The sequence below is a fragment of the Plectropomus leopardus genome, chromosome 8, assembly GCF_026936395.1.
Source record: "Plectropomus leopardus strain MGB_pleo_1.0 chromosome 8, ASM2693639v1, whole genome shotgun sequence".
Lineage (NCBI taxonomy): Eukaryota > Metazoa > Chordata > Actinopteri > Perciformes > Serranidae > Plectropomus > Plectropomus leopardus.
Window position 1 is genome coordinate 15912919 of NC_142183.1, and position 15307 is coordinate 15928225.

Here is a 15307-nt window from a genome sequence, read left to right on the forward strand (position 1 = left end):
ATGTATTTTTGTTTGAGCAGTTCATAACCATAACCCTTTAAGACCTAAGCAAACTGTCTGATAAAAATATATATATATATGGGAAAAAGACAATGAGTAATTTAAGAAGTCAAAACCTCAAAATTGGTGAAGAAAAAAAGACAGGAAATTACCTAAAAATGAGCAACAAAAAAAATGAAGAAATGACCTGTAAAAATTCTTAAAAACTATAATAATTCTGCCAAATAATTTTATTATATAATAATGATAACTACAACACAACTACAAGCACAAGAAAAGTGGTTTTCAAAGGGTTAATCATGCCTTTGCTTGAGTAGGATATGCTGATAGTTATTTCATCCCCCAGCTGGCAAATCAAAAAGTTGAACTGTTGCGCCACCTACAGAGAGAAAGTCGCCCCACCAATCCTTAAAATATGTGGTTATCAAAATGGTCCTTAAGGGCATTATCCAAGAGATCACCAGAAAATATGAGGAATGTTTATTCAGCTGTTTGAACTTCTTCACTGTTTCTTTTTCACTGAAAGTGTCTGTTACAAAAAGATAAAACTGCACAGACCTGAAGTTTCATTTCCTCCACTCTTATCACCCACAACACATTTATGCAAAAATGACCTTCAAGACAACTTTGAATTGTGTTTCTGGCCTAACAAGTCCATAAAGTGCTGCCTATATCAACATCAATATCAATATTTTGGAGTAAAGTAAACAAATTTTCCTTGAAATTGCATTAATAAGCCTCACAAAATGGACACACTTAATGCAGCATTGTTATAAAATTAAATTAATAGAAATATTTCAGTCAGATGCAGCTATAAAAAGTGTCTGTCTAGAAACCGGAAAAATAAAATGCCAAATTCTTCTGTGACCCAATAACGATACTTTTCAGATTATATTGCTCCTGTGCATGGGGTCAGATTTGTCAGAGGTTATTAATGAATGAATGCACAGAAAAAACTTGTCAAAATACAAAGCTGCGAGCCTCAAGAAATAATGGATGCAACTTGTTTAACATTTAATTAAGTTAATAACTAAATGCAATTGCTGTTTTTTTAAGTTTTAATGTTCAGGATATACTTTTTTTCTTTATTTAAAAAAATCTCAGATGGCACAGTGAGGACCTGAACACAAGCTGTATTCACAGAGTCTTCACGCTCTGCTCAAGAGTCTTGTCCTGTTATAGAAAAGACAGTCAAGCAAAAAGAACTTCTCTAAAAATAAGCCTTCAAAGAATGTGTTTGAATCAGTTTATCAGTTGTTCTCTACTGTTATTGTTATGAATTTCATAGGCTATAATATAAAATATCTCATCAGTTTACTCAATGATAGTATAGAAGTCCCTGGAGGAAAGAGTTTGGCAACCAATGTATACAGTCCAGCCATATAATAATAACAATAATAATAATAATAATAATAATAATAATAATAATAATAATAATAATCTTTATTTATATAGCACCTTTCATACATTAAATGCAGCTCAAAGTGCTTTACATACAAGAGTGCCTAGATTTAAAACCTAACAATGTGTGAGAAACGTGTATATAAATACATATATAATCTCATACATACAAACACACAAATATATTTGTACATATACATACAAACAACCACATATACACAAATAAAATTAGTTAAAATAGAATAAAATAATTTTACAACACATGTATACCATAGCTCAGCTCTGGCAGTAAGTTGCAGAACAGGTTTATAAAATCGCATAAAAAGCATAAAACACATTTTTTAGAAATTGAAACCATAATATTTGATTAAATTAGATAAAGAGATTAGGTAAAAGCAAGAGCATAGAAATGAGTCTTGAGCTGCTTCTAAAAACTATCTACAGAAGTGTATACATACTGGGTCTTAACCTAGTCTTGTTTTACATGATCTCATCTGCCCGTTCAAAAAAGTTTCTAAAAAAGTTGGCCCCCCTGCTGGCTCTACGGAGGCCCCGTGTGGCCAAAGGGCGTCCTCTGGTGTTACTGTCTCGAGACTGCAGCTCACCTCCTGCACGAGTCATCAGAGTGACGTGTTTCTGTCACATAACACCGCTGGTGGGAGCAGGAGACAAATACCTCATCTGTCTCTGTACAGTTAGATGTCTAACCTGCATAAACAGATCGTGTCCTGTCCCCCAGACGAGACTAAAACCAGCACCGGGAGCAGAAACTTGAGCGGAGGGCCAAACAGGGATGGCCTCGGTGAAAAAAGACAACAGACTGACCAGCTCTCAGAGCTTCATGTGCGTCGGTTTCGCTGGTGTTTTCAGTAAAACCGTCACGTCGCCGCTGGAGGTGGTTAAAATTAAAAGCCAGGTGGGAACTTTTCACAGTAAGAGAGGTTTCTGGCAAAGTTTCCTCCTCATCTACCAGAATGAAGGACTTGGAGCATTTTGGAAAGGAAACCTCGCCTCTTGTCTCCGGCTGTTTCCTTACAGCGCTGTTCATCTAACAACATACAAAAAGTGAGTAATCTAAGATGTTTTTTTTCTCGCGTTATTTTGACTTTAAAACATCTATTTTCCGGATGTTTTTCTCTGTTTTGTTCTGAATTAGCTTGTTAGCCAGCTTGGTCAGCTGACGTAGCAAGTTTGTAACGCACAGTGTGAAATAAAGAGTAGAAAGCACATTTTTATTTCAGTAGAAGAATAAGTGACCGTCACTTTATTTTTCAAAATATTTGTCATAATAAATGACCTAAAGATGTTCGTTTAAATAGTCTGTTTACTTTCATCAGTTCAGCATAAGATGTACTTCCTGTTTTACCGTACGAGGCTATTTTGAGCCAATCAGAGGGCTGCATCCGCTCAGTCGATATTTAAAGATGTCATGGTGTGTACGTGCCCTCAGCTTTGTCTCACAGGCATTCTGTTTTCACGTTTACCCTCAATAATGTCAACTTTATCTTTGGAACAAGTAGTGGATTAATTTAATTAAACAGGAAAAAACGTATGTAGCAAAGTATGTAAAAAAAATAAGTAATAGCTATTTTAGTTCAAGCAAAAAAGTGTTGTTGATCAGTCTGCTTATTCTTTGATCAATCAATTAATAATTTGGGCTTTAAAATTCAAGAAAATTGTGAATAATTCTCGAAGGCCAAGACAACACATTGAAATAAGAATTAAAATACAATAATAATAATAATAATGATAACAACAACAACAACAACAACAATAATAACAATAATAATAATAATAGCAACCTGAATTTATATAGCGCTTTTCAGGGTACCTAGGGCCACTCTACAGAGTAAGAAAACCAAAATACATAAATAAATAAATACACAAGTAAAATAAATCCTGATGAGCAAGTTTTCAGCAGTTTTTTGTAATATATTTCTTTCTTTATATTAACGTTTTGGGTTTTTTTTTAAGAAATGTATGCAGCAGTGGAAATGAGAAATTATCTAATAATAAACGTGTCATCTGACATTTTGTCAAACAAATGCTTTATCAATTAAACAATAAAAAATATAGTTGAATTAATAAATAATATTTGTGTTAGTTGTAGACCCAACTATATGCACATATGTTCATGCATAGATTATGTATATTTGATTACTGAGGTTTGACAGTGCTGGGAAGAGGACAACAGTGCTTGTCGTTAGAGGAAGCGCTGCCTGCGATACCGCACTCAGGGCTAAAACACACATTACGTTTCTCTCAGGTTACTATCGGACAAAACGTGCAGCGACATGTCTGATACATAAACATACAGGGCCGCGAGGAGCCTCAGCGTGTCAGCATCGATCCAGCGTGCAGTCATAAATATTTACTGAGAGTAGTGAAGCTGCTGCAGTCAGTGGGTACCTCTCACGCTTCAGGACACGTGCGCGTGTTAACACCTCATCCATCCGGCAAACCACCGTGTACAGCTGCAGAACATCGTGTTCCAGGAAAGCCCTGTCCTGTTATAGTCATACACACACACACACACACACATGCACACACGAGCTGAGTTATTACAATAGGACCCTGACGTCATCAGTGTCCTGATAAGGTTAATGTTTTATTTGCACGTGAATTACAACACAAGAACTTGAACATGATGCAGGTAACTTAAATTGGAAATAAATAAATGAAAAACAAAAAACGTTAATCTATATGGACTGCAAATACTTATTTTGATTTTATGGATAGATATCAAATATTTAGATATTTGATTCAAATATATGGATATTTGATTACTCATTTATTTGACAAAATGTCCCGATGAACATATATTATTTTGATCTGTCCAACCAACAGTGCCAAACCAAAATATATTCAATTTAAGGAATAAAAAAATAATCAATTAACAATGAGTTTTTGGACTGTTGTTCAGATAAAACAACTTGATGTCATCTTGCCTTCTGAAATCTTGTGAAGAGCTTTTTTTTTCTTGACATTTCTTAGATGTATAGATTAACTAATCAATAAATGGCAAACATCATCAATAGCTCAAGAAATAATGAAAGTAACTGTTTATTTCATCCCAAATTCAAATACATATCAAACAGGTTAACACTGCAAATTCTCACATTGGCAATCAGGAAATGATCAACTCATTGTCTCAACACACACACACACACACACACACGCCCACACAAACACACACGCATACACATTAAACCCTCCTCAAAAGAAGTTGCAGAACAATCGAAACCAAAAAGCACAAATGGAGCATCAAATATCAACAAATTATGACACAAAAAACAGATCCATTCGCTCTCTGATCGATGCGATCTGTACAGTTGAGTGTCATTAACATTTCCCTCCTCTGTCTCCAGGATCGTCCACCTTCACATGGATGAAGTGGGCTTCATCTCTCAGTGGAGAGCCATATTTGCGGGTGGACTGGCGGGCGTTGCTGCTGCTCTGACCACGTACCCTCTGGAGGTGGCAGAAACCCGGCTCATCGCTCAGAACTGCAGACAGCCCACATACATCGGCGTAGCTCACACTCTGTCAAAGATCTACAGGAATGAAGGGCTGCTTGCTCTCTACAGAGGCTTCTCCCTCACTTTACTGGGTGTGTTCACGTATTCCCAGCATCCATGCAAAATATTAATTAACTACTCCTTTTATTAAAAGCATTTCTTTCCTCCTGAGTTTGCATTTACAGTTTCCCCATTGTTTCCTGCACACATTTCAATAATGATACTTTAACTTATAGTATTTCATTTGTCTACAGGTGCTTTTCCCTTTTCTCTCGGATGCTACGCAGTCTACATGAACTTGGACAAACTCTGGCAGGAGCCTCCTTTTCGCTTCACTCCTCTGCAGAACTTCATTAACGGCTGTCTGGCAGCAGGCGTGGCGCAGACCCTCTCCTACCCTTTTGAAACTGTAAAACGGAAGATGCAGGTAATTTAACAGCAGAACATTTCACTTCCCCAGTGTAGGGTATGTTTTTCAGGAGAACTGAAACAGTTGATTTCAAAAACAAAATCTAAACATCTACATAAATAAAAAGAATGTCAGAAATAAAAAAAAAATAGGATTGGTAGAATTGGTCCAGCAATTTTTTCAATATTTAAAAGGAATTTAAAAGTGTTATTACTTAATTACCATAATTATGAGCGAAGTTAATTCTTCATTTCTTTTTTTCACATTATTTTAAAGTGTTAAATTTCAAGATTACTAGAGATCTCTTTAGGTGACTTTATTCTCTATAAAGTGTTTTGCATTATTCTTACCTACAGTATTTTGGAAATAACTAAAAACACAACACAGTGTAGCATGTCATGTGGCTGTATTACCAGCTTTAGTCCACAAGGGGGCAGTGGACATGCATCTAAAATAAGTTCAGCCGGTTTTGGTCACTCAGTGGAAAGTTTACATTCTTAAATCAAAATAGCCTAAGTAGTTTTTGTTCAAAAATAATTTAATCTCGGAGTATTTGTAGAGTCAGGACATGTATTGTGTATGTTTATAAAACCACATTATTCACTGTAGGACACAGTGGTCTGCACCACTTTCCCCTGAAATCATGTCTGAGATGCGTTCTGCACGTTGGGGAGGTCACATGGGGTAACAATGGCGCTGCAAAGGACAGAATACTACATCCGGTTTTATCTATTATTAGCTACCACAAGGTTCAACAGCAGCTGGGAATGTGGATGTGTCCCGGGTCTGCTGAAGCTATAGATAAGTTCTCCAAAGATAAGCCGGTCACTATCAGACAGAAGGCAAGGTGAGAGTTGTGTATGTCCAGCTCACTAAACCATCACAGCCATGCGGCCTCACTATAAAGAACAATGTTACATAATCATTTAACCTCAGCTCTCGTCTGTGTTGAAGTTAAACATTAAAAGTCAGGCAGAGGATGGATGATGGGAAAACAGCTGAGGATGTTTGCAGGAGCTTAGGGTAGCTAAGTGTTGTTTAACTCGATGGTGAGCTTAATGTTTCCTCCTCAAATCAAACTGTTTGAACAGTCTAACACCCTCATGGCTGCGTGTCTGAACCTTGAAACTACTAAAGATACATTTCCCTGTCACATGACCGTCAGCCTGTAAAGTTGTCTGTGTGGTTAAAGTTGAATTAGACACGTTTAGCTTTAACTCATCACGACGTAAATGTTGACTGCACAACATAATGGCTACAGAATAATGACACCATCTGTTTTTTAAGATTGTTTTCCTAAGCTTTGCTTTCACTTGGCTTACTTCTCACAATTAATACCACAGTAGACATGCTGGTATTTTGTGTGTTTGTATTTCTGTGTATGGATTTGGGGATGTATTTTATGGGTTTATTTGTGGCTGTTGTGGATGTATGCTTGGTATTTGTAGATGTTATTTGTGTATGCATCTGCAGATGGTATTTTTTGTGTATGTACTTGAAGATGCATTTCTTTTCTTTTTAAAATGTTTATTTTAAAAAAAGCCGCTTGTGGAAAAGTGTTTCAAATTAGCAATTTGCCACAAACATTAAACGTAGCACATTTGGTTATTATGCATAAATGTGCGATTCTAATGCTAATGTGAATTAAACTAAACAAAACTCTGAAATTCTATCTGCAGACGGGTACGATCTAACAGCGAAATGAAGATTTGATTTATGGCAGGAAGGAAATGTGTCAACCATTGCGCAAACAAAAACATGAAAAGAATTTGTTTTTCATGGTAGCTATTACTAATTTCAGTTCTTTTTTAGTGGCATCTAGCAGTGAGGTTGCAGTTTGCAAACAACAGACACTTCTTCAGTGTACCAGGCGTGTAGTACGACTGCTGTGACTAATGATAAAACTTTAGAGCAAGTGTTTGGTTTGTCCATTCTGAGCTACTGTAGAAACAACATGGCGAACTCCATGGAAGAGGACCGACTCCCTATGTAGATATAATCAGCTCATTCTATGGTAGTGAAAATACAACACTTCTGTGTTTCAGGTGATTTTACACTAAAGAAAACATATTAATCAATATTATATTCGATTTCTGATAATTAATGTCCCTCAATCCGACACACTGGACCTTTGAATGAGTTTGATATTATCCGATTTGTGCAGGTGCGCACACACACACACACACACACACACACACACACACACACACACAAAGTGAGAGGTATAAGAATTAGTCTCAACTTTCCTTCACTGCGCAACTGCTGATACACATGTATATAACTTCATTAAATTTTCCACCAAACTGCAACAGGTTCTGTCTGTCTCGTCATGCTTCACTTGACCTTTCTGAACATTACTTTACTGACGTATAATGACATTTTACTGATTCACTGCTGTTCATTTTCACTTTCATTCTCCTCTCAGGCGCAGAGTGCCCGTCTTCCCCATTTTGGTGGCGTCGACGTCCATTTCAGCGGGATGATTAACTGTTTCGTACAGGTTGTAAAAAACAAGGGCGTCCTCTCACTGTGGAACGGCCTCACTGCCAACACAATAAAGGTACTATTTCATTTATATATTATTATTATTTATATCTCAGCCACATTGCGCTCTCTGTCAGTCATATGGATCGAGTGCTGGTGTGCTTTATCTTGTGTTTGGAACTGAAATAACTTCACGTGCTCAGGAGCATGAGTGACTTTATGACGCTGACAGTATTCAGACCTACGCAAAAGGGAGAGTGGGGAGGGGCATGGAAAGCAATGTCCAGTGTGTAATTCATAGTATGAATATCACGAGCAAGGTGAGCAAAGTCTGGAACAGCATGCTCCGCTCTCTTATTTCAAATTGCAAATGTCATGATAGTTGGAGGTTGTTCAAATGTAAGGTCCTGTTATGAGCAGCTTATTTTACCAAAATGTCAACATGAATGAAAAATAAGTTGTAGAGACTTTAAAGGGATAGTTTGGATTTTTTGAAGTGGGTTTTTATGAGGTAATTATTCATAGTCAGTGTTCATTCAGTAGATGTCAGTCGGCATGCCACCTGGCTTGGAGAAGCAGGCAGAAGTATCGACGCAGAAGCTAACTAATGTACTGCTGTAGACGGGGCAGCAGCAAAATGTATTTTAGCCACATAAAACAATCAATAAAAAGTGTACACTATATTTAGGATGTTTTTGCCTCTTTGTCTTGCTGTCAGACAGCCTGTTCCACAGGGAAATTAAGCCGTTGTATTGCTCTGTTCAAAGCCACCAGACTCCTTTGATAAAAACATTAATTTTACCTCACAGAACACAGGCGCTGCTGGTCTACTGCTACCTAGATCAGTTTGTTTGTTTTTCAGTCCTTCCAGAATTTCGGGGGCTGTTTTTGTGATTGTTATGGCCTAAAATGTCTGATTTCAAAGCAACTTTTCTAAAAAATTGCGCTGCATGTTGCAATGTTTACAGGCTGCACACAGACAGCAAAACGATTATCCTTAAACCTATAAATAACCATTGTATAAGTTAGTTGTGTGATGGTTAAGACAGGCTGTGTGAATCAATATGCTGCACACAGATTTACATTGAAATGAGACTTTTCCCTGTTGAATGGTCAAATTTGCAGTAAAGTTGAGGAGACTGGACAAAATCACAAGGTCGCACAGAATTCATGGGGATTTGTATTAATTGTTGCGATCACCGCAACTAACTTATTGATGCAGCTTCCATGTTCAGTGAGGAAAAATTACTGTTTTTGTCAATGGAGTCTAAATGGACGAGAGCAGAGATGGAACTGAACACTCAATGGCTTCACCATCAGAATATAATTTTTGACAGAAATTATTTTCAGTATAGCGTACACTTAAACTGATATTGATGTTTTAGGTAGAACTTCTTTTAGGCAGTTAAAACATGTTTTGTTGCTGACCCCCGTCTATGCTTAGCGTCTGTGGTGGTGCTCCAGCCTGCCTATCTAAACTTGGGGCGTGTCGACTGACATTAACTGTATTTAATGCACTGACTTTGTAGAGGTATACCTCTTACAGCCCAATTTCAAAACATTTTAACTATCCCTTTAAGCATACACAACATTATACCCAAACCAAACCAAACTCCTCTCTGTGTTTGTTTATGTTCACTTTAATCACATAAAGTGTTGGCATCACTCTGATCGACACTCATCTTCCAACCTCTTGTCCTTCCCTCACAGATTGTTCCCTACTTCGGCCTTCTTTTTACCTGCTTCGAGATGTGTAAGCAGGTCTGCCTTTACCGTAACGGTTACATCGTCTCACCCCTCAGTTACAAACTTACACCGGGGGTGGACCAGAGCCTTGTGCCGTCTGAACTGGAAGAACTGAAGCGCTACTTGAGAAACAGGAACTTTGGGTCAGGGGGTTCATCTTTTGGTAACCGCTGGTGAAACTTCACATGAGAAGATGTCTTGTGAAAAACACTGACTGCTGACCACACTTGACCAGCAAAATGAAATACTCCAGAGGCTTGTTGTATCTGTATTACAAACCATTTCAGGTTTCACGTCTCCGTAAAAGGTGTTACCACGCATTTATGTTATGTCTTGTCAGCAGCAACAGTCTACCTCTTGCAGAAACATGAGGCGTTTTTGGACTGTAGGAACTATTTCATGACTGTATGACCCCTTTTTTTGTTGTTTCTTCAGTGCAGGAACCAGAAACAATCATAGTTAGAGCACTGTTTTGAGGAACTGCCTAAGCACAAGAGAAACTATGAGTGACATAAGTATACAGTCATTGGTCGAGATGTGAGTGTATGTTGATCAGTTACAACCAAGAGCTTGTAATGGAAACAAATTGAAGAAAAGATGGAGAAATGGACTGACAGTGAAGTTCAGGCTTTACTGGGCATACATGCAAAGGTGGAAAGAAAACACAATTTTGACTAGTAAAGTAAAAGTGACTTAGAGAACTGCATACAGTGTTGGAGGTTAATCCTATGAAAGTTGCTTTGTGCCGCATGAATCACAAAAAAAATCATCTGCAGTGTATAAATTTACCTGGATGATCGGCACTGCCTCTACACTGTGTGGCCCATAGAGCAGGTGCACTAGAGACCTGCGGCTACCACCAGTTTAGCGCTCCGCTAACTTGAATAGTGAAAAAATGGTTTAAATGTGTGGCTCTACTAGATTTTCCAAATGTTATTGGACCGAAAGGATCAAATCTTGAAAGCAAAATGAGTGATTTTGCAGGGGTTGTGACGCTAAGAAAAAAATGTATCCACTGATTTACAAATGTCACCATGAAAGTCTGTGGGAATAACTCTTTTGGGGCTACATCACATGACAATTGTAATTACACTGTTTGGCCATTACAAAAATTGGCTTCAAAGTGTAGCACAATTCCTGGGGGCCTGTGCTATATTAGCCGCCGGTTCGCATTGGTTGTGTGAATATCATATAGAAAAAAAAAAGCCCTTGAAGGTGTATAGCTCTCCGGGGAGCTCCCAGCGGCCAGTTCCTATCAGGGATTCCCCAGAACAGTTTAGTCTGAAAACGCCGATTGTTATTTTATCTGATAGTATTATTCGTTTATGAATTGTTCTCTCAGCCTTCATGACTTTCCATGTGTGTTTCTAACCAAATATTTTGTGCCTTAAGTGTTAACTATTTATTTCAGGCTTATTTAAGGTATTGACATCTGATAGTGCCATACCGTATTTTTTTCAAGTAGGCTGCAAATCCGCTTTCACCCTACTTGTGTTATTTTTAACGTACAATGAATGTAAATTTTTGATGCGTCATAGCAGTAGCTTATGATCAATCATGTAAATGTGCTAACATGGACTGTGATCAAAGAAATGTGCTTACATTAAAATTTTATTGACACAATTTTCATTGCGAAGGTGGTCTTTTTCACTTTTTCATACTGCACACAGTTTTATTTTGTCGCATTGCCAAATTTTAAACTTTGATGCATTGTATGCTTGTTATTTCTGCTGTATATTTGGGCATTTTAACATGGGGATCTTTGGGGATTGACTCACTTCTGGAGCCAGCCTCACGTGGCCATTGGAGGTACTGCGGTTTTTGGCACCTGTGTTTTGGCTTAATTTTGTAGTCATTTTCAAAATATAATTGGGCATTATCAGCTGTTATTTTAGCAGACTGTTCACTTTATAAATCATGACACTGATCTCCTCTTCAAAAGTACATAAGTCTCTTTAAATAATAAAAAGTGTTCCCACTGAGCAATTTAACGTTGAAAAAACATTAAATGCAAGTCTATTATACGTCTGTTCATCTTTAGACATTTAGATTTATTTGTCTCTAGACATTTGGAGTTCAGTTATTCAAGGTTTAAAAGTGAAAGTTAAGAAGACGTAGTCGTAGCCTAGATGAAAGAGTAAACAGAATCTATCTATATGGCAAAAAAATAAACATCTATAATGTTAATGTGGGGGTATGCAGCACTTTTATGAATTATATACAGGTTTTTATGTATTTTTAAAATATTTAACGATTATTTTAAAATATGGTCTAAGATCGGCTATATGTCGCTGCTAAATCCTTGTCTATAACAGGGCTAAAGCTGGGAGACGGAGATGTTTAAATGACATCTATTTCTCAGTGAGTTGTTATTGATATCAGAGATTCTGGCTCTGTATTATCTGGTGTCGGATTGAAATCAACTTTTATGGTATCACCCACCCTTAAATGTCTCATATTGCAATTTGTTTCTAATGAATTGGCCTGTTTGTGTGTTTAGTGATCATTTTTGATAACAGGAAACATTCCTAAATAAGGTGTAAATAAAGCTTACTTGGTATTTGAGGTGAAAATGGCTGATCAGTCTGCTAACACAGGGTCAGCTGATTCAATCATGTCTGCCTCCATACTGTGGCAAACTGAGTGACAGTCAAAGGACATTAACAGATGGGATGACCTTTACTCAGCCTTCAGGCCTCAGCTGCTTCAATCTGACATCTGACACTGAGCCAAATCTGACCCAAAATCTTAATTTAACAATTTATCAGTTCTTTTATGATCCAATCAGAATATATAGACAATTTAAAGTCCAAGATAAACTTTTTTAGTCATGTTAGCTTGAGTGATGAGAGAAAGCACCAAATCTGAATCAAAGGACATCTATTGGCCCCGCCCACCTCCCCCCACAGACAGCCAATCAGAGGCCAGAGTCGAAGTTCACGGTTTCTCTCGCGTTCAGTCTTCTTAAATCCCCTCTCTGCCAGATAGGAGTCGGCCATTTCAACTCCACCGGCAAACCACACCGACAAAAGTAGCGGGACGGTGTCTGATAACATCTGAAGATGAGTGAGACAGCTATTTCCTTCGCTAAGGATTTCCTGGCTGGTGGTATTGCCGCTGCCATCTCCAAAACAGCTGTAGCCCCCATCGAGAGAGTCAAGCTTCTCCTGCAGGTGAGAGGAAACATCCTTATTCCTCATAGCACCTCAGAAACAGATGCTGATGTGTCGTGCCTGCTGCACAAAACTAGTGATTTGCAGCATTTTCTTGCAGTAATTTCTAAGAAATGGAGGGCGAGTTTAATAAGAAACGATGGGACATTGTGGTGAAGGCATAATGTGAAAGTGCTGCATGGTTAAGAGTAGGATCTGGAGTCTAAACATAGTGAATAGGAGCAGCTCTGTCAGGGATTGCTGCAGGCGCACAGCACAGATGAGCACAGTCAGGCGCATCAGACTTGTTACGTAATGCGCCGGCCAGCAAGCTGCAGTCTCACCAAAGCATAAATACAGTTTATTCTCAAAGCCAGACATGACCATCTACTGTGACTACGTGCTCAGACGTGCTCATGTCCCAGGACAGGTCTTTAGTTTAGCTTGACAGCAAGCAGCCAAGGTCACAGGAAGGTTTGCGCCATGGCACTCCACTGCTGCATTGGGCCTGGGCTCAGCAGCAGCAGCACGACGAGGAGGAGGAGGAGGAGGAGGGGCTGTGAATTGTTGAATGGGGGCCATCAGAGTTGTACTCTGGCACATAGATGCAAATTTGTCATGGGACTAACGATTAGACAAGATAGAGGGTTAAAATGTCAAAGGTAGATGCTCATTCACGCACGCTGATGATGAAATATGCAGTGTCAAACAAAGTAGAGTTGACAAAAGTACTGTGCAGTTAAAAAACAACTGATCCAAAAAATAAGTTTTGTTTTGTACATGCAAGGAGTGGACTGAAGGATGGCTCCTATAAAAAAAAAAGTAAAAAAAAGATGATGTTTCATGATCTTATGTGGGACAGGCCAAAGGCATGTTACTTAAAAACTTTTTTTTTAAATGAATAAAAGCACAGAAACCAATTTAAATAGATAAAACAAAATAAAAGCAATAAGGCAAGTCTCACACTAAATTCAAGCCAGAAATAGAAAGGAATTTCTATTTCTACAAGGAATAGAAATAGAAAAATAATCCCTTATGCACTGCTGCACCTCTGCTTTAATTACAGGTCCAACATGCCAGCAAACAGATTACTGCTGACAAGCAGTACAAGGGCATCATCGACTGTGTAGTCCGTATCCCCAAAGAGCAGGGCTTCCTCTCGTTCTGGAGAGGGAATCTGGCCAACGTCATCCGATACTTCCCCACTCAGGCCCTCAACTTTGCTTTCAAGGATAAGTACAAGAAGATTTTCCTTGACGGCGTGGACAAGCGCACACAGTTCTGGAGATACTTTGCGGGTAACCTGGCGTCAGGCGGTGCCGCCGGAGCCACGTCACTCTGTTTTGTGTACCCCCTCGACTTCGCCAGAACACGTCTGGCCGCTGATGTCGGCAAAGCCGGGAAGGAGCGCGAGTTCAAAGGCCTGGGAGACTGCTTGGTGAAGATTTCCAAGTCTGATGGCATCAGGGGTCTGTACCAGGGCTTCAACGTGTCCGTGCAGGGCATCATCATCTACAGAGCCGCTTACTTTGGCGTCTATGACACTGCAAAGGGTGGGTTTGCAAATCTTGACTTATGTTGCATCAATGGAGCCTTTGAGACTCTAGTTAACCCTCATGATTGACATTTCTCTGACAGGCATGCTTCCAGACCCCAAAAACACACACATCTTCGTCAGCTGGATGATCGCTCAGTCTGTGACTGCGGTCGCTGGTCTTACGTCCTACCCCTTTGACACTGTCCGGCGTCGTATGATGATGCAGTCCGGACGCAAAGGAGGTAACATATCAAACAACATATCAAAGTATAACTTTCTGTTTTGGGTGCTGCTAAAATAAAGGTGTAACATTGCCCGTCTGTTCTCCCCCTCAGCTGACATCATGTACTCTGGTACGCTCGACTGCTGGAGGAAGATCGCACGTGATGAGGGCGGCAAGGCCTTCTTCAAGGGAGCCTGGTCTAACGTGCTCAGAGGCATGGGTGGCGCCTTTGTGCTCGTGTTATATGACGAGCTTAAGAAAATCATCTAAGCTGTTTTTGTATGTCCACTGTTCATGTTGTGAAGTTTAACTGTAACATATCTTGTACATTTGGAAGGACTTAAATGCCACGCTATATTTATAGGGACCAACTAGTATTTTCTACTAGTTGTACGGGGGAATGCACTCTTCTCTTGGCCCATGTTTTTTTTCTCCTTTTTTTTTGTTTTGCCTCTCACCAGAATGTCATTCCCTGAACGCAGGAACCTTGCAGAAAAAAAGAGAAATAAACACAACCTACTGAGTGAATCTCCTGCCTGGTTCTGTAACGTAATGCCATGTATGAACATTACAGACGGTAGTGTCCTGGCAGCGTCCTGTGTGAAATGTAAGCTTAAAGCTGCAGAGGTCTCCAAGGTTGTGTTTGGGGGCAAGCCAAAATCAGCTGAGGAAGCTGATCTGCTGATAATATTTCAACGAAGGCATACTTGCTGAAAAGAGATACACAGGAAGTCACAAGCTTTAGATAGATCTTATCATTGCTAGTCTGTTGCTATAACAGCTTTAGCCAAAGTTTACTTTCATTCAGCTATTGCACTAACAAGCATTGCAACAGGA

The 15307-nt window shown here is 39.0% G+C and overlaps 2 protein-coding genes across 2 annotated transcripts; both read left to right on the plus strand.

Moving 5' to 3' along the window:
• The first annotated feature begins 1973 nt into the window (after positions 1–1973).
• slc25a43 (solute carrier family 25 member 43) lies at positions 1974–11181 on the plus strand. The gene is made up of 5 exons (XM_042493939.2): positions 1974–2466; positions 4770–5011; positions 5174–5346; positions 7754–7888; positions 9523–11181. The coding sequence occupies exons 1-5, from the start codon at positions 2195–2197 to the stop codon at positions 9733–9735; spliced, it is 1035 nt and encodes a 344-aa protein (XP_042349873.1). The 5' UTR covers positions 1974–2194; the 3' UTR covers positions 9736–11181.
• A 1352-nt stretch (positions 11182–12533) lies between these two features.
• Positions 12534–14998, plus strand: slc25a5 (solute carrier family 25 member 5). Its single transcript, XM_042493086.2, has 4 exons — positions 12534–12731; positions 13777–14263; positions 14349–14489; positions 14583–14998. Exons 1-4 carry the CDS (start codon positions 12621–12623, stop codon positions 14738–14740), a joined length of 897 nt encoding a protein of 298 aa, XP_042349020.1. The 5' UTR covers positions 12534–12620; the 3' UTR covers positions 14741–14998.
• Positions 14999–15307: the final 309 nt, after the last annotated feature.